The sequence below is a fragment of the Podarcis gaigeae genome (genome assembly GCF_964106915.1).
Source record: "Podarcis gaigeae genome assembly, chromosome: 15".
NCBI classification, from domain to species: Eukaryota; Metazoa; Chordata; class Lepidosauria; order Squamata; family Lacertidae; genus Podarcis; species Podarcis gaigeae.
In genome coordinates, this window is record NC_139692.1 from 7,800,052 (window position 1) to 7,824,310 (window position 24,259).

A 24,259-nucleotide genomic window follows, 5' to 3' on the forward strand; every position below is an offset into this window, starting at 1 on the left:
GTTCCAAAATATTAATGTTCCTTGTGTTGGCAAACAAATGTCTACCTGGGAGAAAGCCTGCCTGATCTTTATGAATCACTTCATTTAGAACTTTTTTAAATCTACTTGCTAAAATGTCTGCAAAAATTTTATAATCCACATTTAGAAGGGAGATGGGACGGTAGTTCTTAAGTTGTGTCTTTTCAGTTTCTGATTTAGGTATCAATGTGATGAAAGCTTCTTTCCATGATTCCAGTGCTTTCTTCCCCTCCATAATCTCATTGCAAACCTCCATTAGTGGATGTATCAAATAATCTTTCAATGTCTTATAATATTTGGAGGTAAGCCCATCTGGCCCTGGAGATTTACCCAATTGCATATTCTGAATGGCATCTTCGATCTCTTGTTGTGTTATTTTATAATTCAGGATTGATCTATTTTCTTGAGACAACTTTGATAATCCATTCTTTGTCAAAAATTGTTCTATCTCAACCTCATTTTGCGGCCCTTGAGTATATAGTTGTTTGAAGTATCTCTGGAAGAGCCCTGGCCCTAGTTGAAACCAATCTAACCTCCTTGAGGCTCAGGACCTCCAAAGTGTTGTTATTTGTGGACCTTAAGGTCCTCCGCGGGGCATACCAGGCGAGGCGGTCCCGTAGGTATGTGGGTCCTAGGCTGCATAGGGCTTTAAAGGTCAAAACCAGCACCTTAAACCTGACCTTGTACTATACCGGGAGCCAGTGCAGTTGGTAAAGCACTGGATGAATGTGATCCCGTGGCCCTCATGGTCCCTTCCAACCCCACAATTCTATGATTCTCCCCTCCCCTCAGGCTCCTACATGACCTTCCCTGAGAAGTCCTTCTATGGTGCTCCCTCCTTGGACCTGAGCTTCCCTTCGCTGGAGGCTGCCAAGCGGCAGTGCTCTGCCTTGGGCACGGGGTGTGACGCCGTGGTCAGCTCCGCAGGGGGCCACCGCCTTGCCAGGGGGACACGCCTTGTGGTCCTGGAAGACCCTGACGCCAGTTCGGCTGCTGCCGTGCATGTCAAGTCGAGCTGCCGGCCCGGCTTCTCTGGCCAGGACTGCCAGTCGATGTGCCCCCGGTGTGAGCCAGGCCTGAGCTGCAACCCGCTGACGGGCCTCTGCGATGGATTCCTGCGCTACAGGGAGGCAGCCGGTATGTGCATCTCAAAGCAGTGGGCTAATGGGGCTCTCTTCCGAGCCGTCCCTAATGCAGCCACCCTCAATCCCATGCAAAAAAAGGTCACATTTGGAGAAACAGGGTTAAACCAGTCGTGGCACTGGCTCCAACCGCCAGCCCTGGAGCCCTGAGAGGAAGGAGGGCTGGTGGCCTCGTTTGGCACCATGGAGCCCTTCAGACCTTCTGCTGCTCCCCCCCCCCCCATAACCTCCCTTGCCACCTGTTTGCGCCCTTGCCCCAGTGCAAATGGATTGCAGCTGCCTTCAAGCTTGTAGCTCTTCCAGAATAATAATAATATTTTTTATTTATATCCCGCCCTCCCCAGCCAAGGCCGGGCTCAGAGCGGCTTGCCAGGAAGCATCATGCCTTCTGACTTAAAAACCCTGCTCCTGAGTGCCAGGAGCCAGGGGGCACCCTGCAGTTACTTGGTGCACAAGGGTGTGTGGTTGCCGAGTAACCCCCTGGCACCGCGGTCAGCTAGTAATGGCCAAACCCCTTTCCCTAGCGGCGTATGCCTCTCTGAAGTGCCTGCCCCTGGATGACTGGGTGTTTGAGCATGGAGCCTGCGTGTCCTCGGAGCGCTACAGCAGGCAGGACGAAGCAGCCTCTGCTTGCCAGAGGTACCTGGGTGCTACCGTGCAGAAGGTCAAGGTGAGATGGGGTCCCTGCTGGAGGCTGGGGGTGGGGGAGGAGGCAGGTTCTGGTGAACTTCTCACATTGGAACCACCATAATTTGACTCGACTAGAGTTGAGAGGGACCCCAATAGCCATGGAATGGGTGTGCTATGCCAACCTCCTGGAGATGGGTTGTGGGAAGGGGTCCTGGGTAGTGCTTTTTATTCTAGGAAAAAGGTGCCGGTACTCTGGGTAATTGCCCTGGGTGCAAAATTTCCTCAGGGCCAGGAAAAACAAATACATGTAAAACAATTACATGATTTACTGGAACTTCATTGAGATCTTGGTATATAGCAAAGGTAAAGGGACCCCTGACCGTTAGGTCCAGTCGTGGCTGACTCTGGGGTTGTGGCGCTCATCTCGCTTTATTGGCCGAGGGAGCTGACATACAGCTTCCGGGTCATGTGACCAGCATGACTAAGCCGCTTCTGGCGAACCAGAGCAGCACACGGAAATGCCGTTTACCTTCCCGCCAGAGTGGTACCTATTTATCTACTTGCATTCTGACGTGCTTTCGAACTGCTAGGTTGGCAGGAGCAGGGACTGAGCAACAGGAGCTCACCTCGTCGCGGGGATTCGAACCGCCGACCTTCTGATCAGCCAGTCCTAGGCTCTGTGGTTTAACCTACAGCGCCACCCGCGTCTCTATCTTGGTATATAGAGATGCATTATAAATAACTTGCTGCATTATGCATGCCTATTTTTACCACAGGGGTAACACTGTCCCACATTTTGCCAGGACCTGGGCTCGCATCTCCTTCACCAAGCCCAGGAAGCATTTGCCCAGCTTAGGGAAGAAGGCACAATGCTCTAAGGGGGTCTGCCCAGCTTTGGAAAGGAGGCAGCAGGGCTCCAGAATCCTGTCACAGCCTCCTGCCTCCATGGAAAAGCAGGCGTGATGCTCTGAGGGGCCAAGAGCCCTCCCTCCTCCTCCCCTCCAAAAAGGTGATGGCTTTGTGTACCATTGTGTTCCACCAGAAAAAAAGGACTGATCCTGGGACAGGCAAAGTACTTTGAACCTGACATGCCTGATCTCTCCCGCAACTTCCCCTGGTCTTGCCCCAACCAACCGGGCCAGGGATCAAGAGGGTGATGATGGGAGCCCAGCAACATCTGACTGCCCCACAGGCTAAGCTGCCCCATCTCTCCGCTCTCTTTCTTTTTTTCAGGCCAGGGCTGGCTTTGCTGGTGGCGAAAGAGGAGGCTCAGAGCCAGGCAGCTTCCGCTGGGCTTGCAAGCGACCTGAAGGTGGGAGTATTCTCTGGGGAGAAAAGATGATGATGAGAATTTATTAAATTTGTATACTGCCTTATACCGGCAGGTCTCAGGGCGGTTCTCAACATAAAATCAGAAAATCACAAAATACATAATAAAAACAAGAACAACCCAGTAATCCCACTGGCTCCCCAAACACATTTTAAAAGGGCATTGGATGTCAGTCAGCCAAAGGCCTGGTTAAGGAGGAACATTTTTGCCTGGCACCTAAATCCCCACTCAATCTGTCTTTGATGCACTGAGGGGCTTAATGCCAACGTATCCTTATAGCAGAGAGGTGGGGAATGTTAGGGGTCTTTTGCCCTTTGTCAAACTTCAGGGGATGCCCTCGGGAGCTGAGTTCCAGGCTGCATACACACCTTATATTTAAAGCACATTATCCAATGTACCCTGGGAACTGCATGTTGTTAAGGGTGCTGGGGAGTTTTAGCTCTCTGAGGGGTAAACTACAGTTCCCAGTTTTCGGGTGGAGGAAATGTGCCTTAAGTCGCCTTGTTCTGTACATTGCCAGGAAGAGTTTTCACTTTATTTCTCCCACTTTGTGGCATCCCCACACAGATGTGGACCTGCCATCTTTCAGGGAGAAGCTGCTCCTTCCTCAGCAGGGCTCGGCCCCCCAGCAGAGGCGAGCGTCGCTGCAGGAAGCCAAGGACACCTGCTACCTGCAGAAGGAGGGCTGCACGGGATGGCTGAGACTTAGCGGGGCCTATTACCTGGTGGCAGGGACGGTGTTGGTGGACAGCCCTGGCTCGGACGCCGTCCTCTACGTGAAGGCAGGTGAGTGGCTGCTTCTGCTGCATTCGAGATGCAGGAGGACAGGGAGGAGGTTGGGAAGGGGGAATAGTAGTGGGTTGGTAGATCGGGGTCTGGAACACCTCCCTCCCTCCATTTCAGGGATGCCCCTGAACACTGAACAACCCAGCAAGGTGCTTTAAATGTGTCTTGTGGTGGCAGGTTAAAGGCCAACCCAGTGTATCGCAGTCTGAGCTTGTGTGGATTAGAAGCCCCTTTGTCAATGGATTTCAGGAGCCTCTCCCAGAATAAATTCATGCCTGGCTTACTGCCCTTTGACCCATCCTACCTGGGCTGAGGAATGTTTGCAGGTTCAGCTGCATGAGAAGACAGGAGATGTCTCCCATTCTGCCTCTGCCTGTGCCCTGTCTCCAAGAGCGGCCAGTCAGATGCTTCTGGGGAGTCCCCAATGAGGGCTGGGAGGCAATTTCATTATTTATTGCTTATTTATTTCAGCCCAAGAGGCTTCCAGTTAAAACAAGGCAGTCCCTGCAGGCTTACAATCTAAAAATCACGACAGACACACACAAGGGAAAAGGGGCAGGGAGGGGAGAGAGAAGCAGCCCTTCTCTGATGGTCTTCAGAGGCTGACTTGAAAGAGAGATCCCACTCTGGTGTCAATAAAAGCTTAAGATTTGCTGGAGAGGACCAAAGACCTGGTGGCCAAACACATCACACAAGGCACGAAGGCAGCCCTAACCCCATTTGGCCAGTACTGAGACTTTCCTCCCTAGTCCAGTGCTGAGAGAGGCTTCCTTGTTGAGGCTGGCCATTCCTCCTGTGTGTTGGTGTGTGCCTGTGCCACCAGGTTCAAAGGCTGAGCTTCAAGGCTGCAGGATCTGACCCCTGACACCTCCAGTGACTTCTGCAGGGTCTCCAGCAGACATGCCTCTATCCAGAGTATCATGAGGCCAGTCAGAGGGGCTGGTGTCTCCAGGTAGCTCTCACTGCCTTAACCAACAACTCTCTGTCCTTGCAGCCTGCTCCCCCAGCTTCTGTGGGGATGGGTGCCGGCAGCGCTGCTCTCCGTGCTTGAGCACATCGACCTACAACCCCCTGACGGGCCAATGCGATGGGCGCCACCTGCGCTGCGTCCGTCGCTTCACCCCCTCGTGCCTTTATGGTAAGTTTGGGGGGTGGGACGGAATATGAGTGACATAAAAATGCTGCAGCATGACTGAGTGAGGCCTTGTTGGCATATGACACCTGGGCTCAGAGATCTGCCCTGGTTGCTGATTTGCTCCTGCACCGAGTTCAAGGTGTTGCCATTTGCATATAAAGCCCATGGCAACTTGGGACCAGTTTACCTACGAGATTGTGTGATTACATGTGCCTATCAACTGCTTAAAAGGTAAAGGTAAAGGGACCCCTGACCATTAGGTCCAGTCATGACCGACTTGGCATAATTGGCATTGCTACAGGTGCCACAGATACACTTTGTTATAGCGGTGTGTGGGGGTGTGTACAATTTGACAACAAAACATACAAATTCTATAGCAAAACCAAAAATACCATCAAATTGACCTCCCCTCCCCCTCTCATCTGTGGTTTCTTTCATTTTATCTTTACTGCTGCATATCCAAACCAATACCTTATTATTTATTTTCTCTAATAATTTCCTTGAGTTATCTTTACTGCTCATTTTAATTAACCTTGCTAATGTTTTAAGTTGTTTACAATTTTTTTAAAAAATACTCAGTAAATTTCCCCCAGTCTTAGTTAAATTTCTTTCTTCCTGGTTCCTTACTCCTCCCATCAAAGTTTAGCCATCTCCACATACTCCACCAAGCACCTACACTTTGGAACTCCCTGCCTATTGAGATCAAGCAGGCTCCTTCACTGTACTCTTTTCAGCACCTGCTAAAAACATCCTTGTTTAGGCAACCCTAGCCAGGTGTTTGCAAAGTGGATGTGAATTTCAGTCTGTTTTAGTACTTTAACTTCTGTATGTTTAAAAGTATGATTGTTAATTTTCTTGATGTTACTGTTTTATTTTTCGGTAAGCCACTTTGAGGTGTGTGGCTTTTTTTTAAAAAAAGCAGTGTATCTTTTTTTAATGAAATAAATAAGTACAAGGCAGGCCTTCTTTTGCTCCATGAACTCCCACTGTTAGTGTTGGAGATAAGCAGTGTCCAGTGCACAGCGGAATGATGAAAAGTACGTGCCAACATGCTCTATATTACTTTATTTACATTTCAAAGCTGGTAATTTACAGAAAAACATTTTCCCTCTGCCGGAGCAGAGAAAGGCATCCTCTCTCCTCTAAAGCACGGAGAGAATCACACACTGAACTGCAAAGAACAGTGAAAAAAACAGGAAACCAGTGTACGTCACATCCAGTCTCCCTTCCCGTGAGAAAACCCAACAGCACTTGACTGTGGAATGTAAACATTGTCTTGTGACAAGCACTTCGCTGCTCAGTGAAGGAAGCAGAAACCAACATCCTCCCCCTTTCTGTGAACATCACTGGGCAGCATGTTCGTACAATATCAGTACAAACCCAACTTCTGCACATAGGTACAGTGTTGATCCCTTGATACAATCTTGGACAATACATCAGCAGGAATTTCATTACCTGGCATATAGGACACCGTTACGAGTCCCTTCTGAATACGTTCCCTAGCATGTTGCAACTTCAATTGCAAGTGCTTTGTGCTTTGCTTACAACCTTCAGAATTCAGCAAAGCCAAACATGCTTTGTTGTCCTGGTAAACCTGGATTGGACATTTGACAGGAATTTTTATGTCTTTGCACAATTGTAACAACCATTCACAATCCTTAAGTGAATAAGACAGTGCATTCAGTTCAGCTTCACAAGTACTTAAGCTAACTGTTGTTTGCTTCTTGCATGACCAATCAAATAGACCCTGATTGTACTTATAGCAAACTCCAGACGTACTTTTCCTGTCTGTAGTGTCACTTCCAAAACTTGCATCTGCAAATATCTCAAGACCACCAGACTTCTGATTGTTAAATCTCAGTCTGTAATGCATAGTGCCTTTCAAATACCGCGCTATGCGTTTCAGAGCTTTCCAATCCTTAACAGTAGGATTGTTGACTTGTCTGCTTAGCAAATTACAGCTAACAGCAATGTCAGGTCTTGAACATCTGGCAATGAAGTTTAGCTTGCCTAGCACACTTCTGTACAGTGTAGTATCAGAAAATGCTTCTCCAGTGTCATCTACCTGATAACCTGTTGTCATCGGTGTGTCTACAGGGTTAGCATCCATCAGGTTTAGTTTGCTTAACACATCAGCAATTTTACGTGACTGGTGTACTAGAATGTTACCATCTTGATCTCTCTCTATTTCCAGAGATAGGTAGTTGTTTACCTCACCAAGATCTTTCATGTCAAAGTGCTCTTTCAATTGAGCTAGGGCATTATTGTACATTGTGATATCCTTCCAAAAGAATAAAAGATCATCAACATAAAACAAACAATACAGTTTCTTTTGCCCCTCCTCTTTGACAAATACACACGGATCAGCTTTCCCTTGCTTAAAACCTAGAGAAAACAATACTTCAGTGAGTTTTGTGTGCCAACACCGTGCACTTTGTTTGAGACCATAAAGGGACTTCTTCAGAGCACAAACAAATCCCTGTTTTACCTGTACGCCATCAGGTGGAAGCATATAAAGTGATTCATCTAGAGATCCGTACAGAAAAGCTGTATTCACATCATGGTGACTAATGTGTAGATTCTCTTCTGCAGCTAGCTTGAGCATAAGCCTAATGCTCTCATACCTCACGGTGGGTGAGTAGGTCTCGTGATAGTCTTCACCTGGTACCTGTGCAAAACCTCTGGCTACCAATCTGGCTTTGTGTCTGACTATCTTGCCATTTTGATCAGTCTTCGCTTTGAAGACCCATTTGCTTCCAAGCAGTTTCATTCCTGGAACTACTGGAACAAGGTCCCATGTTTTGTTCCTTTCCAAGGAATCAAGCTCAGCCTTCATGGCATTTAACCATGGCTCAGCTTCCTTTGAATCCAAATCCTGGATTTCTTGGAAACTTGAAGGTTCAAACACCTTCTTGGAGCTTTTAACAGCTGTTACTGCTATCTTAGCAAACTCATCAGCAAATCTCTTTGGAGGTCTGCCTTTTGTTGCTCTCTGTGACCTGCGAATTAGCCTTAAGTCTTCAACACTCTCCTCTTCCTTCTTAGGAGAAAAGTGACCTATTGTGAACAATGGTTCCTCTAATTCTTGATCAGAGCTTTCAGAGGGTCGCATAGAGGCTTTCGCACTCTTGAAATCCTCTGAATCACCCGATTCAGTTTCAGACTCATAATCAGAACCTTCATCAGTGGGTGTGGGTTGTTGCGGTTGCTTTTGACTATCCTCAGTTTCATCACTGTCATCAGGATAACATTGGAAAATTCCCACATTCTCCCCCCACTTGGCATTGTACTCAACACTTCTTGTGAGCTTAATTTCCTTAGAGTCAGTCATCATTATTCTGTAAGACCCTTTCTGATAACCTAGAAAGATACCATGCAATCCACGCTTGTCTAACTTGGAGTTTTGTGGTGAGTGAACCCACATGTCAGAACCAAAAATTTTCATGTGTTTGATGTATGGCTTCTTGCCAAACATCTTCTCATAGGGGGTACAACCAATCGCTGAAGATAACCTGCGATTATAACTGTAAGTGAAACATGAGAGAGCTTCGGCCCAATAACTCTCTGGAAGATTGGCATCATGCAGCAAGGTTTTTAACCCTTGAAGCAATGTCTGATTTGCTCGTTCCGCAAGTCCATTCTGCCATGGCGAGCGAGGACTAGACAAATCGTGTTGAATTCCTTTCTCAGTCAGAAAAGCTTCAAACTGCTGAGAAGTGAATTCTCCCCCGCGATCACTGAAAAGAGTCTTTACCTTCTTACCATGCACATTTTCCAACCAAGCACAGAATTCCTTGAACCTTGGAAAAGCCTCTGATTTCTGCTTGAGATTGTACACATAAATATACCTGGAAAATGCATCAATGAGAACCATGAAGTACCTGTTTCCACCCAAAGAGGGCGCTAGTGGTCCAACCAAATCAGCATGAACAACCTGGTATGGTTCTGTAGCTTGCCTACTAGACACCTTACCTTTCGCAGCCATTTTTACCTTGTTTGCTGCGCATGCCTTGCACTTCATGTGGTACCTGCAGGGTTTAATTGTCATACCTTCAACCAAGGCAGGCATTTTAGATACTGCCTCAAAATGCAAATGACCAAATTTTCGATGAAAATCGTGAATACATTCTGCATGCAAACTTTTGTTAGAACCTGCAATGCAACAAGTGTCATCCTGCACAACATCATCAAAATACAAAACATACAAACGATCAACATATTCAGCATGCAATACATAATCATTTTTCTTTGTGATGATGCACCTTTTGTTCTTAAAGGAAACGTCAATTTTCCGCTCATTCAGCTGTCCAACGCTGAGCAGATTATGCTTGGCATCTGGCACATAAAGCACATCCTGTATCGATAAGTCCAAACTGTGAAGAACAACAGTTCCGTAGCCTTTACTGGGAATTGTGTGGTCATCCGCCTGGTGAATCGCACCTTCCTGCGGTGTAAAAGACACGAACAGTCGCTTATCGTTGCACATGTGGTGGGTCGCCGCTGAATCAACAACGAAGAAAGATCTAGATGTCTTCTGGACCTCTGCAACCTTTGGAGTGAAGCGTGAGACCATTGCCTTGTGCTGCGTTGTCCTGGACACCGGACCTTTGCCTTTGCCTCGGCCTTTTCCACGCGATGAGCTTTCGCTGCGCTGCTCTGTCTTGGCCCTGGGATATCTGCATTCCCTCTTCATATGGCCTAGACGTCCACACGAGTAGCATTTCACTGCCTTCAAAGCTTTGGCGCCATCTGGTGGTTCCACTGCACTATGGGATGACGTCTGTGAAGACTCCCCCTTGCCCATGCAGCTAGCACCCCGGCGATCTGCTTCATTCAGAATCATGGCAGTATCACTGGCTACTGTGAGTTGAGCATTTGGCTGATTGGCATCAAATTCCCCACTTGCCTCATCCAGCCTTCTGCAGCTAGCCATCATGACTTTGGCATTAGCCTTCTGCGTCATCTCTGCTGCTTTAAATCAGGCTGCTTCATACAAGCTGTGTCTGTGTACAGCTGCTTCAATCCAAAAGCAAATTCAAAAACAGCCTCTGCTTTGTGAACCTGTGCCTTTCTGCTTAACTGCTTTGCTTATCTGCAGCTGCTTCAAACCGCATTCCAAAGGCAAGTTCAAAAGTGAAAGTTCTCTCTGCTGTCTTAAATTCATGCTGCGACACTGCTGCAGCTGCTTTACTTTCGATTTCCCCCAGCATAGGAAAAATTTATCCTTCTAGCCTTTTGCCTGTGCCACGGCAAAAACCGGCTATAAAAGTTCAAAGTCCAGCCATAAAGCCATTAATTAGAAGCTGGCAGGCTGCCCGGAGCTGTAGCACATACCTCATCAAATCATCTTGACGCGCAGAGATATCGTCCGATCCGGCCCTCTGCATTCCGATCCTTTGCCGGCACTCCAATTCTTTGCTCCTTTGTTCCTTTGCCAGGAGCCCGACTTCTGGAGTCCATTCTCAAAACACTGCGTTTTTCTGGGCCCATAACCAAATGTTGGAGATAAGCAGTGTCCAGTGCACAGCGGAATGATGAAAAGTACGTGCCAACATGCTCTATATTACTTTATTTACATTTCAAAGCTGGTAATTTACAGAAAAACATTTTCCCTCTGCCGGAGCAGAGAAAGGCATCCTCTCTCCTCTAAAGCACGGAGAGAATCACACACTGAACTGCAAAGAACAGTGAAAAAAACAGGAAACCAGTGTACGTCACATCCAGTCTCCCTTCCCGTGAGAAAACCCAACAGCACTTGACTGTGGAATGTAAACATTGTCTTGTGACAAGCACTTCGCTGCTCAGTGAAGGAAGCAGAAACCAACAGTTAGACGCATTTCTTTAGCTTAATCATTTACGCTCATCTTTTCTGTTAATAAAATAAGCCAAGTGGCATTGTGATAAAAGGGAAAGTCAACATAGAAAAACAAAACAATACATCATTGGAAATAACAACATCGTCAAGAGGCAGCAGCGCTACAGCTTCACAGAGAACAGGCAGGCTGGCAGGTTAGAGTCAGGGTCACGTTGCGAAGCTACTACTGCTCTGCCTGTGGTTGTTTTCCAGGTTTGGTGAGCTCGAGATGTCCACATGCTCCTGGCTGGTGGTTCTGGGACGGTCACTGCTATTACGTGGAGGAGCACAGCAGCAAGAACTGGCAGGGGGCAAAAGCCACCTGTCAGACATATGGAAAAGACGTGGGCCTCCTGACCCTCAGCAGTGCCAAGGAAAAGGCAGGTTGGGAGCTAGTCATGCTCCCAGGTGGCATGGCTGGCGCTCCTTGCTTCACTGTGGGGTAGCTGGCAGTAAGCTTGTGTGGCCCAGTTCAAGGCCAGTATATGAAGCCCTAAATGACTTGGGCCCATGCACCTTCCCCATTGCCAACCATCTTGGACTCTGCAAAATCAGTAGGTAAGGCCTATTCAGGGATGTTACTACAGGGCCTTTTCAGTGGTGGCTCCCATTTTGTGGAGTGCCCTCCTCACTACTGACTTTTAGGAGGAAATTTCCAAGCATTCCTGTTTGCCAGGCATTTGACGGCTGAAGGACAATGTTCCTGGCAACCAACCCTCAGATCACTGGGTTGGAGAACGTTTCCCACTTTTTGGAGGCTGTTTTAACTCTTTATAGGTGTTTATACCTACAAACATTTTGTTTCAATATATGGAGCTATGAAGCACATTGCTGCCACCAGAGAGCTGAATGTTCATGTTGTAAATGAGCAGGTTAAACCAGCGGAATGAGCCTCCTCTCCCACCCCCGTCCGTTCTTCCCCTCCAGGCCTGGATAGCAGCCATGGTGCAGAAGAACAGCTGGACAGGGCTGAATGATGTCGACAGAGACGGGACTTGGACATGGGCAGAGGGCCGAGCAGCCAACCTCTCTTCTCCCTGGTGAGTGTTTTGGGGGCAGGTGGCTGCCTTCAAGCAGACATGGGCAACCAGGCCAGCATTGACAAGAAAGACTCCCTCTGTGCTGGGCCAAGGGTTGAACCTGGGACCTCCAGCCGGCGTGGCCTGTCCTGTTTCGCTGCCTGAGGCAAAACATGACGTGTGGCTATGGCTTCTGGGTTCTGAAAAGGTCTTGCGAGCATCCCATGAGATCACGTGCTGTTCTTGCAAGATCACCCTGGAAGCTGCTGCTGCAGCTCCTTCACTTCGATTCAGTGGAGACATGGGTGGTGGTGGGATTCACACCCATGGAGGGGCCCCTTGGATTCTGTCACCTGAGGCAGCTACCTCAGTGTGCCTCATGGAGGGGCCGGCCCTGTTCTACAGGCAGAGCAGGTGCTTCACCACTGACAGAGGGGCTCCCTTTATGTATTGGCCTTCTGGCAACCAACTTATCCAGAACTCCAGCAAACCTGAATCACAGAATCGTAGAGTTGGAAGGGACCCCAAGGGACATCTAGTTCAACCCTTATGCAGCTTCTGAAGGAGTGATCATCTCCCTGCATCTCCCGCCACCACACTGTCAGAACTGCACCGCCAGCTTGCAAAGCTTAGCACCTCATCCCTGGTCCCCATTGTCCTTCCTTCTCTGTCTGGCATGTGACTTTGGCTTCCTGGGCACCTGCCATTCCTTGTCTAGAAGTTGGTGGTCCCAGCCATTTTTGCTTCCCTCGCTAGGTTGGCGGACACACAGCTTGCTACCGGGGGCTGCCTGGAGATTGGGCCGCAGGGAGAGGGGCAGGTGGCTGCATCCTCCTGCTCCGAGCTCAAGCCGTGGGTGTGCGAGGGGCCACTGGGTAAGTGCTTGGCAGGACTTTGGAAGGGGACAATGCCACCAGGTCCCAGTGCTCTCACCTGGCTCTCTTGGCCAGAGAGCCTCTACTACACTGAATGGATTTGGGAAGGATCGACTGTAGCCATAATCAGGGAAAGCAGCTTGGGCCTCGTTCTGGATAATGTCCCCCCGCCTCCTCCTCAGCACCCCGGAGTTCCTGCCCGACGGAGCCCGGGTGGAGCCACTGGAATGGCAGCTGCTACTTCTGGGACCCCTCCTTGGCCAGCGAGTGGCAAGAGGCCCTACATGCCTGCCGGAGATTCAAGAATACAGAACTGCTGCACCTGACCTCTCCGCAAGAGAAGGTATGGCTTTTCTGTACCAGCATCTCTCCAGGAGCACAGGGCCCCTCATGATGACCTCTGATGGCATGCTGCCCATGGAGTTGGGCTGCAGTTTCCAGAAGACGGCTCCCTCACTGGCCCTCCCCTCAGCCTGCAATCAAGGGGCAAGTGGTGCTTGCCCTAGGGAAGCTGTAGCCCTCTCCTTCCTTGATATTGACCTTTCTGGAGAACCCTGTGCCACCCTGTACGTGCCCAAGTCCCCCACCCCTCTCCGTGCAGGGAGGCAGGTGAAAGGTCAACTGAGGCATCATGGGATGGTTGCCTTCTTTCCACCCACCCTGAGGTTGCGGTTGCCATGTTTGTTCTAGGACTGGGTCCGCTCAAACTTTGGAGGCTCCTTCTGGACGGGCTTGAATGACCTGAAGGAGGAATCCGTCTTCCGGTGGACAACACAGGAGCCCCTCAGCGAGCAGATGGGACAGTGAGCACCCGGGTGGTTCCTCCAGGGCCCTTTCCCCCTAGATATGACTGCCCTGTGGGCGAATGGTGCTGGGGAAGGTCATGCCCCACCAAGCTTAAAGTAGATCAGCTCAGACATCCCCCCCAACAATGTTATTGTTTTGTAATAGAAAATTGCTCAGCTTAATCCAAAATGACCCAGCTGGCATTGCAGCCCCTGACTGGGCACATGCAATGGGATCCAATCCCAACCCAACTCCTGTGAGTCTCCTCCCTTATCCATCAGAGCTTCCTGACATCAGTGGCTGGGAAAACTGCATTTTCCATTCCTCCTTGTACCTGGTGTGCTGTATAGCCAGCCTGCATCCCTTCTATCTGTCTGTCTCTCTTTCTCCCTCCCCTCTGCCTGCTGCCACCATCAGTGTAGCAACCAATGAATAATGGGGCTGGAAGGAACATAGTTTGAAGGACTGTTGCTGGATGAGAGCTTAGGGGAAGGAGGGAAGGAAGTGAACACTGCCCTAGCTCAGATGAGAATCTGAGCCATGGAAGAATTGGTTGGGAGGGTAATGGTGTTCATCTCATGTTCGAGGAAAGCATTGCATTTTGAACCAGGAAATCTGAGATGTGGCAATACCTCTGATGATGAATTGAATTTATATGCCCTGGAGTGCTGGCATCCTAGTCGAGAGCATTTGCAAAATTCCTTTTGGAGGGAGCTCTTGTGACCTCCCTCCCCAGAGCCCTGGAGCACAAACAACCCTCTTCCTTTTGCTTTTGTGTGTGGGGAAAGGTACCTGAAGGATGATATGGCTGATGGGGGCCTGAAGGACTGTGTGTGGTTCAACTCATCAACGGGGCTTCTCGGTGATGCCAGCTGCAAGGAGGAGAGGCCCTTCCTGTGCAAATGTAGTGAAGGTAATTAGTTTATTTGTTGAATTTGTGAGTTGCTTTATCTTGCCCAGGGCAACCCAAAGCTTCTTACAACCAACCCAACCCTCTTTCCCTGAGGAGGGAGCACACAATCCCCATCGCTCTTTCTGAATGCTGAAACTGGGCCCCTGCCCATGCATGTACCCCTTTTGAAAGCTACCTGAGACCCTGGCTGTTATTTTTACTTGTTGATTATGATGGTCTTTTCTTCTGCTCTGCTCTTTCACTGTGCTTTTATGTGAGTCACTTTTGGGGGTTGTTTGGGGGATGAAAAGCCGCATTCGAATGCATCCGCAAATAAATAATTTTACAACATGCCATGTAAACAGGATCTGTTGGTGGTTTTAATTGTGGAGCATTAGCTAAGCTGGCCACACCATGTTTCCCTTCCCAGCAGCCACAGAATGGTTTGATGAGCAACCTGGCCACGGTGTGGCAGGAGAGCCGTCCGTGCTGTACCCCTCCGCTGAGAGCCTGGAGCAAGCGAAGCAGGAGTGCCTGATGGAGCACAATGTTTGTGCCGCCGTCCTCCAAACAGGGACTGGCTTCTATCTGATAAGCTCCATGGACAGCATTGTCGCCAAGCCAGATTCAACGCTTTACAGGTGGACCAGTAAGTGGGTCTTGCGTAGGGACGGGAAGAGAACCCTCTTTGTGTCCTCTGCTTGAAGAACCTGATAGTTCCTCCTTGCAGAGGAGTGGAGCTTCCAGGTGTCGCGGCAGTGCACTTCTCTCCAGGGAGAAGGAGGTCTCCTTGGGGGCTTTCAGCAGCAGGGATGCTGGAGTAGATCTTGCTTAGATCAGCAGGGCTCTTCTTATGTCCTTATGAGAGAAAGGCATCACCAAAGTGTAATTCTGAACCATGATTTACCTTGGAGTCAGCACTGCCTGCCCAGGGGCAGAGTGCCACCCCCAGTGATCTGCAACATGCCTGCATCCTGGCTGCTCCGGTGAGGAGCACATACAACAGGTCATCCAGGTCTGCAATGCAAAGGCCTCAGGGTCTGTCCAAACTGGGGTTAATGCAGATCATGAACCACTCACGCCTATGTTATTCCCCCACTCATCCATGTGGGGTTTCTCCTCCAACATCTCCTCCCTAAACCCAGAAATTCCTTGTGCTTTGAAAATCCAAACAGGATTTGGAGCTGCTTCCATGTGCAAGACATGAAACTGGTGCAGCTTTCCCTGTTGATTATAGGAAGAACTTCATCTGCTGGACTTCTGTGCATCATGCTGATGTTAAAGAACAGCGAAAAAGCAATGGGGGGGGGGGAGTGTCAAGCCAGCTGCAGTCTGTGGGCCAGCCTAAAAGGCGAAGCCACTGTCCATCTCGGCCTCCTTTCTCCGCCCTCATTGGCTTGCCTGAGAGCCAAGTTGAAATAACAGCAGCAATAGTCGCTCAATCAGGTGTTTGATGAGAACATCCTGCTGGCTTTTAATGCTGTGTGTTATGTCGCAAAGCCCCAGAAACGTGGTTGCTTGGAGGAGAGAGCTGTGTGATGTCAGCTGCTTCTGGGGCCACCATGCCCTTCCCTCTCATGCCTGAGCCCTGCTGCACTCATCGCTCTGTTTCCTTTCAGTCTGTGCAGAGGGCTTCAGCGGCCCCTCCTGCCGTAGGGCCTCGGCACCCCCACCACGACCTGCTTGCGACTGCAGCGGCCGATTCCAGACAACGGCTGAGAAAGGTGAGGGAGCCGGCAGTCGTTGTCACAGAGCCTCTCTTGGGGAGCAGCAGTGGCTCAAGAAACTCATTTTTTTGCGGCCTGTGCCAACATTCCAGTGGGTTACATAACATGGCTGGCAGGCTGTGGCCACTTAGGAGTGCAGAAGTACCTGCTCAGTTGCTGAGCACCAAACCTGGAGGATTGTGGTTCATCCTAGCAGCAGTGTGTGTGTGTTTGAGAGAGAGAGCGTGCACATCTTAGTCATACATACCTGTGTGTAGCTGCTCCCAGCAGGACATCCTGTTCCTGCCAGCTGTCCTGGGCAACCCCAGTGACAGAAACCTGCTTGTTGCCAGGCGGGTGGGGACAGCGGGCACAAAGTAGTCTGTTTACTTTCCTGATGGAACAGGTTCCTATGCTTTCCTTTTGACGTGGCAATGGAATTCAAGTTCTGTTGAATTCAACAGGACTCATTTCTGAGTAGACATGGTTAGTATGGTGCTGTTAAACATGATCTGCCCTCTCACACTGGAGGTGATGAATTTCTTCCCCCTTCTCCTGGATTGTATTCTGGGTCTCTCCCCCCCCCCCCCGGGCCCCTTTCTATCCTTGTCTGCTTTCTTTTCCTCTTGAGAAAGGTAGTACCATCAGAAGGTGAGCCTGATGCTATGCTGGGCCCTGCAAAATGGGGGGGGGGCAATATGTCTTCACTGAGTCGTGGAGAAGCAGGGGTAGAGGGAGGCCTAAGTGGGGTGGGTGGAAATATAGACTTGCATTTTTGTGGCAGCACCAATTGCATTTCTTAGATAACTTATTCAGGAAGCAAATTCGCTCCTTCGGTTAACAGTGAATGACTTCAGCGGACTCTCTTGCGCCTGGTGCATGACGCTAGCCAGTCCTTAGATCGATCGTGTTGAGAATGGAACTTTCTGACCCAGCCTTCAGCCCTGTACATCTGGGGCTTGGCTCTGTTACTTCAGCAATGGTGGAAAGCCATAGGCTGAGATGCTTGGGGTGGGAAAGGCATTCCAGAGCTGTGGGGCAGCCCCTTCCCTAGCCCTTGGAGGGTGTTTTCACCAGAGTCTGGCACTGTCCAGTCCTCCTACCATGTGTGCTGACCCCGCCATTTCCTGGTTCTGCCATCCTTCCTTTGCACAGAGTATGGGTTTTGCGGTGTGTGTGTGGGGAGAGAAGTTGACTTAAACCAGTTTACACTGTTGGTAGCATAGGTATTTGCATAGTTACATCCTGCCGAGTAGGAAGAGGAGGCGGTGAGTCTGAGGTTTTGCCTGAGACAAATAACTAAGGGGCCTTTCTTGTTGCAGTCTGTGGTGTCCCAGTGCAGACGTGTGTGGAGGACTGCCAGCAAATGACAACCTGGAGCAATTGCTCTCTCTGTCTGCCTGCCTGTACTGGTAAGCAAAGAGCCCCTGTCCTGTGAGTTGGGTTGGGAGCACATGGGCAAACCCTCCGCATTCTCTGGGCCCTCAGTCTCTGGGCTTAGATTTCCAAGGATAACAGCTTTCTTTCTTAAAACAATATCCCTGGTGTGTTATTCCTTGGCATGGCATGGCGTAAATAGTCTTGAGTCCTGCATATCCTTACAAGCCACTTTGCAGGACCTCAATCTTTCTGCAAGGTAAACAGAATAAAAATAAACATTGCAAAGCCCAAGCTCCCCACTGAAGCAGAGCTGCTTGCCAGACCTTGGCTTCCTTGCATGTGGAGAGGTATTTTGCTAAACCTGCCTGAGCCACTGAAAACCGGCCTTACCAGGCTTCATTCTTCTTCATTTATTTGTTTTGTGTATTTGTACACTTTACTGGAGGGGATGCAGGTGGCGCTGTGGGTTAAAGCCTCAGCGCCTAGGACTTGCCGATCGAAAGGTCGGCGGTTCGAATCCCTGCGGTGGGGTGCGCTCCTGCTGCTCGGTCCCAGCGCCTGCCAACCTAGCAGTTCGAAAGCACCTCCGGGTGCAAGTAGATAAATAGGGACCGCTTACCAGCGGGAAGGTAAACGGCGTTTCCGTGTGCGGCTCTGGCTCGCCAGAGCAGCGATGTCACGCTGGCCACGTGACCCGGAAGTGTCTCCGGACAGCGCTGGCCCCTGGCCTCTTGAGTGAGATGGGCGCACAACCCCAGAGTCTGTCAAGACTGGCCCGTATGGGCAGGGGTACCTTTACCTTTACCTTTACACTTTACTGGCTGTGCTGGCAAGCTGAGCAGAGGTCCATGGCCTGCTGTTTATAGTAGGATCCCAATGGATGCAATGTTAAGTGTTGTTGAATTTGGACTTGGTGATGAGGAGAGGGTGAAGCACTCAGAGGCCTCTGGCAGCCGGTACCTCTTATTTGGGTGGGTGGGGGACACGGCAGGTGGCCAGGCTGTGTCTTGTGGCTGCTAGTACAGCACAAGTCCAGTGACACCAGATCCATACACTTGCTGCCCAGTTCCTTAAACTGCACAGCTCCTTGCCACTTACCTGTTGACGGGGCTCGTGGGATACTTCCTTGCTAGTTTTGTCTGACTGGTTGCTGGCTGCTTCCTTTTTTCCAGAGCACCAGCCCTAAAAGTTAGGATTGTGCTTTGTATCAGTAGCTCCACCTCCTGCCCCTGCCACGCCCCTCCTCTTTAGTTCTATGTTTAATAAATGTATATCTTGCCTTTCCTCCCAAAGATGACCAGGGCGGCAGCGAGTAACAAAACATTACCCAAAACATTTTAAAATGCTTCCAGTGCAGAGGCAGATTGGAAAAAGTCTCAAACTGAAAGTGTTGTTGGAAGAGGAAGGTCTTCAGCAGAGATGGTACTTCCCCTATGCTGCCTCTCCCAGCAAGGAGCCCTCTTTGGGTAGCTGAAATGCTTCTTCAGCTGACAGCTTTGTGCTGGCAGGAAGGGGTCCAGCACAGGACCCTCCTCCCTCCTCGGGTTGGTCTGGGCATGGAGGAGTCGGCAGGTATGGAACCAGCCACCCAGTGTCCTTTCTTTTCCTCTATCCCCCAGAAGTGACCCTGATGAGCGGCCTAGATCCTGAAGAGCTGGCCCTCATCACCATGGTCCAGTACAAAGTGCTGCACTCCCTCAACCTCACCGCAGAAGACGAAAGGGACCGGGGAAACTCCTCCAAAATCATCTATGATGCCAAATACCCATGATGCTGTTTCTGCATCCTGAAGGAAGGAAGGGGCCAATAAAAGGTTGGGGGGGGGGTTCGTCCCCTCCTATCTACTTGAGGCTTGCATCCTGGGTGTTCCTGTTTCCACTGGGAGCTTGGCTGCATGGATGGATGGGCTCAGGGCAAAGTGGCAAATTTGGGTGTCCCATTTGAAGAGGGAGGGAGTTGTGGCACCTTTCCACTCCGGTTGGCCAGCCAGATGCCTCAATGGGAAACCCTCAAACAGGACCTGTGTGCAAGAGCAACTCTCTTCTCCTTTGGCTTCCAGCAACGGCTATTCAGAAGCACCCCCTCCCCCCCATGGCTGTTAGCATCTGCAGTCCATGGGGCACCTCTTGTGCAACTGGAAATGGGCCAGTAGCTGGCCCGCCTTATGGCAGAACAAAAGCTGCTTTGTCAGAGTTTTCATCCACTTCCTCCATCGTCCTGTCCCCTGCAGCAGACAGCCAAGTCCCTCTCTGACTGTCAGGAGCTGGAGTCAAGCGTAGGCAAGGCCCTTGGGAATCCTGGTTCCAGCCTCATGAGCATGTTGTTGCATCATTCCTCCTCCTCTTCAAATTTGCTTAGTCCTTCTCCTGAAGCCACCCAAACTGACTGTCACCCACCTCTTGTGGTGTGAATCCCCTCAGCTATAACTATTCCTTGTGTTTCAAGGCTGACCTTACCGTACAGGCTTCTTGCTGCGAGCCTGAAATGCCGCTCTGAGCAGCTCCTTGGAGGAAGGGCAGGGTGAAGCACACTAATAAGTAAACCAGTTAACTTGCCTGGCATGATGTGCCAGGGCAGCCTGAGAGCAGCAGCCGAGGGGTGATGCCAGGCAAAGCCAGGAGCCGGCTATCCCAGGGCAGCCTGGTGTGGCTCTTTTGGAGGAGACAGGCTGGGCCCAGGAGGAAGCTGTGGCTTTGCCCCTTGGCAGGCAAGGCTGCCCTGTTAAAATATTTGCTAAGGAAGAGCGAAAGCTCCACCCATCATCAGCTGCACCCAGAAGAGCAGCCAAGTTAATAGCTGGGCAGAAGCAAGGCTGGCATGCAGGACTCTGCTGGAGCAAGGGCAGTTGCTAAGAAGGGGAGCCCGAGAATTGCCCTCCTTTTGCAGGGAAAGGCTGGTGGGTTGGGAGGTTTTTGGCACAAGCTGTGAATCCTGGCCCAGGAGTCAGGGTGGGCATGAAGAGGAGGCTCCATGGCTTGGTGTGGTAGAAGCCAGGTCCTCCCCTCAGGCTCCAGCCTTACCCGCTGCAGTTGCCTTCAGACCTTTGCCACTTTCACCCTCCTCCTCCTCCTCCTCCTCTACCCATCCCCCAGCTGCTCTGCCTGCCCAGCTGTTTGCAGCTGTACCTCTGGGGAAATCAACTGCATGGAGCACAAGCTGCGCTGGGTACCGGAGGACCTTCCAGCCAATGCCACCACTGTCCTGCTGGACTACAACCGCATTGCTACCCTCCAGAACCGCACCTTTGTCGTCCAGGGCGCCCTGCGCCACCTGAGCCTTCGGAGCAACATCCTCGGGGTCATCCACCCCCAGGCCCTGGCTGGCCTTAGTGAGCTGCAGGAACTGGACCTGAGTGGGAACTACCTGATTGTCCTGCCACCCAATACTTTCCTCCCCGTGCCGAGGCTGAGGATGCTGAACCTGGGGAACAACAAGCTCTTGACGCTGGAGCCAGAGCTGCTCAGGTCCTTGCCCCACCTCGAGTCTCTGTTTCTGCAGGGCAATGCGCTTGTTTCACTCTCGCCCGACCTCTTCAGCAACCTGCCTTCCTTGCACTTCCTCAGGCTGCACAACAACCCCTGGGGGTGCACCTGCGCCATCCAGCCCCTCTACCAGTGGCTCACTGACAACGTGGAGAAAGTCCCAGGTGAGCAGGACTCAACAGGGAAGGGGTTGGAAAGCTCACCTGTAGCTGGTGGCTTTAACAGCAACGATCACCATTATTTATAGTTTTATTTCATGAAATTTATATACAGTAGACCCACAACGTAGGCACATTTAACTTTTGCACATTTAGCTTTATGCGCTTGGCAAAAAAAAATAATTAATCATTTTTTAAAAAATGGGTATCTGGGGGGGAAAAGATGTTGACAATTCCACCAGCTGCTGCACCTGTGTTTTGACTCTGCACAATTTTGGCTTTATGCACTATCCCTGAAATGTAACCCCCATGTAAGATAAGAGTTGACTGTACTGCTTGATTGCAGAAAACCTCAAAGTGGTTGAAATTTTTATTTTCAGTTCTCTTCCCCTGTTATCTCCGCTGCCCTTCAAAGTTCCAGCAATACAAGTCTGTGAACACATTTTCTCAAAACAAATAAATAAATTGGAGCCATAACAATTTTTTTTAGGGGGAGGATTCAGTTTCCCAAGCAGCTTGCCAAAAAGAATACATGGTGTGTGGTGGGTGCAACTGGCTTTTATTATAGCACCATCAGCTCCTTTAGAAATGACTAACCATTTGTTTGTTCATTTAGGGTTGTATCCAACAAAGTTCAAAGCAGACCCATTGGAACAAATGAACCTAAGTTAGCCATGTACAGTGGTACCTCAGGTTAAGTACTTAATTTGCTCCAGAGGTCCATACATAACCTGAAGCTGTTCTTAACCTGAACCACCACTTTAGCTAATGGGGCCTCCTGCTGCCGCGCTGCCAGAGCACGATTTCTGTTCTCATCCTGAAGCAAAGTTCTTAACCTGAAGCACTATTTCTGCGTTAGTGGAGTCTGTAACCTGAAGCGTATGTAACCCGAGGTACCACTGTACATTAGTTTCAGCAGGTCTTCTCTGAGTAGGACTAACATTGGATACAACCTTTATTTCTAAATTAGATTCCTTCCCCGCCAGACACCCGGGGAGGGGGGTCACAACTATCTCCGGTTTGGCAATTAATCATGTGGAAGACAAATTGATGAACTTTTATGGAGGTTATGGGATCTTGTCAAGCACCACATGGAACTGCTGTTTTGATTTCTTTTCTGGCTAACTTTAGAACAGCAGGTGCCTTGGTCTCCCTAAAAGGTCCTAGCAGAAGCAACCTCCAAGCAATCCACGTTAATTCTTTTGGCAGGCGCTTAAGATCTTAAACCGGTTTGTGCTTGTTGGTTAGCAATCCTCTGGTCCAACACCCCCAACTGCTGCAATAACCACAGCCTTGCCCTGAGTCTCCGTGTCTCTCCCTTTTCCAGAGGTGGACTCTGTCTCTTGCAAACGCCCCACACAGTTCACCCAACATCCCATCGCTGCCATTGGGAACGAGTCCTTTGCTCGCTGCCGGGAGCCCTGGCTGAACGTAAAAGATTATGCTTTCTTCCTGCTCATTGGCCCGTCCACCTTCTTAACCAGCATCTGCATCTGCATCCTCTTCGGCTCGCTAGCGGTGGCCCAAGCAAAGATCCTCAAGGTGTCGTCCATCCGGCCAGGCGCCCTGGCAAGGCGTGCAGAGCGCGGTCCTCGCTAGCCAAGCTGCGCCTCCAAACTGCCACTGTTTTGATGACTCCCCCTCGGTCTCTATGGTGTAGTTACGCTGTGGCCCTGCGATGTGGGTCACTGTTACTCCTGGTTTGTTGATGGTATTGAGGGTTTACCTGGATGGGAACGTGAGAAAGCCTTGGGTAAGAGTGTGAGTGTGCAGCTAGAAAACAGGAGGCAGGTTTGCAGTGAAGTGGCTTCTGGACTTTTCCTCCTACCCCACCCTTTGACCCAGGAAGAAGTGACCCCCCACCAGCTCAGTGACGCCCAAGATCACAAGCCAGCCTTGAGTCAAAGGTGACATGCTAGAAGTTTGTGAAATTATAGCCAGGATAGAGAAATGAAGCTGAATGTGGGAAGATTCAGGACAGACAAAAGACAGATTTTCTTCGTGCAGCACAGAGCTAAACTGTGGAACTCGCTTCCATTGGGAGGCAGTGGTGACCACCAACCTAGATGACTTTCAAAGATGGTTAGACAAATTCATGGCTATTGGTGGCTACGAGCCATGATGGCTAAGCTCTGCCTCCACAGTTGGGAGGCGCTAAATGCTTCTGAATACCAGCTGGTGGAAACCACAAGAGGGGAGAAGGCCTGTGTGCTCAGGTCCTGCTTGTGGGTTTTCCAAGGTGAGAACGGATGCTGGACAAAATGGGTCCCCATTGGCCTGATCCTGCAGGGCTCTTTTCATGTTCTTGCCAACAGAAATGCAAGTGGCTGGAGCAGTGTTGACATCAGCAGCTGTGGGCAGAGGCAGTGCTGAGCACCCTTCTTCTGCTCTGCTGCGTGTCAGCACCATCACTGGCTAGAGTGTGTTTTGCAGCCGCTAGCACAGCAGAGGTCAGGGGGAGCCAATCAGCTTCCAGCTAGCGCTCTAAAGCAGGGGTCAGCAAACTTTTTCAGCAGGGGGCCGGTCCACTGTCCCTCAGACCTTGTGGGGAGCTGGACTATATTTTGAAAGGGAAAAAAAACACACGAATTCCTATGCCCCACTAATAACCCAGAGATGCATTTTAAATAAAAGCACACATTCTACTCATGTAAAAGCACACTGATTCCCGGACCATCCGTAGGCTGGAATTAGAAGGTGATTGGGCCGGATCCAGCCCCTGGACCTTAGTTTGCCTACGCATCCTATAAAGCTATCAGCTGCTGGGCCAACTCCTTCGTCTGAGACCTGATTCTCTTCAGTTTAAGAAACCTCCTTGGCACTTGTCCTCTTTGCGTGGCACAGCAAGTGTTCTGAGATGATGCCACATAAGCCCCCGAGGAAGGGTGACTCGCCCAATAACGGCAAGCCTACAGCAAAAGGTAGGGTTCGAACACAGGGATCAGCAACCAATCCTGTGGCATACCCAAATCTGTGACTCTGAGATGGCTGGTTGGGTGGGCTGGCTTCTCAGGACGGGAAGGATACAGAGAGGACTGAGCCAGCACTCACCTCTGCACAAGTTTC

General features: G+C 50.2%; 2 protein-coding genes across 2 annotated transcripts in view; both read left to right on the plus strand.

The window, feature by feature from the left end:
- The window catches only part of LOC310832095 (beta-4C adrenergic receptor-like), a 685,807-nt gene extending 678,448 nt beyond the window's left edge, over positions 1–7,359 (plus strand). Inside the window, exon 6 of the transcript XR_014558133.1 lies at positions 6,035–7,359. The gene's annotated coding sequence lies outside the window, so the exon portion shown is untranslated. The remainder of the gene's footprint in view (positions 1–6,034) is intronic.
- Positions 1–23,849, plus strand: part of LOC310832997 (uncharacterized protein) — a 46,964-nt gene extending 23,115 nt beyond the window's left edge. Inside the window, exons 18-33 of the mRNA XM_083715356.1 lie at positions 811–1,155; positions 1,685–1,830; positions 3,024–3,102; positions 3,688–3,906; positions 4,901–5,044; positions 11,109–11,275; positions 11,823–11,935; positions 12,671–12,789; positions 12,972–13,132; positions 13,480–13,592; positions 14,364–14,488; positions 14,898–15,116; positions 16,087–16,191; positions 17,496–17,585; positions 20,646–21,199; positions 22,521–23,849. Coding sequence (XP_083571482.1) covers positions 811–1,155; positions 1,685–1,830; positions 3,024–3,102; positions 3,688–3,906; positions 4,901–5,044; positions 11,109–11,275; positions 11,823–11,935; positions 12,671–12,789; positions 12,972–13,132; positions 13,480–13,592; positions 14,364–14,488; positions 14,898–15,116; positions 16,087–16,191; positions 17,496–17,585; positions 20,646–20,827 — 2,327 coding nt within the window. The 3' untranslated portion in view covers positions 20,828–21,199; positions 22,521–23,849. The remainder of the gene's footprint in view (positions 1–810; positions 1,156–1,684; positions 1,831–3,023; positions 3,103–3,687; positions 3,907–4,900; positions 5,045–11,108; positions 11,276–11,822; positions 11,936–12,670; positions 12,790–12,971; positions 13,133–13,479; positions 13,593–14,363; positions 14,489–14,897; positions 15,117–16,086; positions 16,192–17,495; positions 17,586–20,645; positions 21,200–22,520) is intronic.
- Positions 23,850–24,259: the final 410 nt, after the last annotated feature.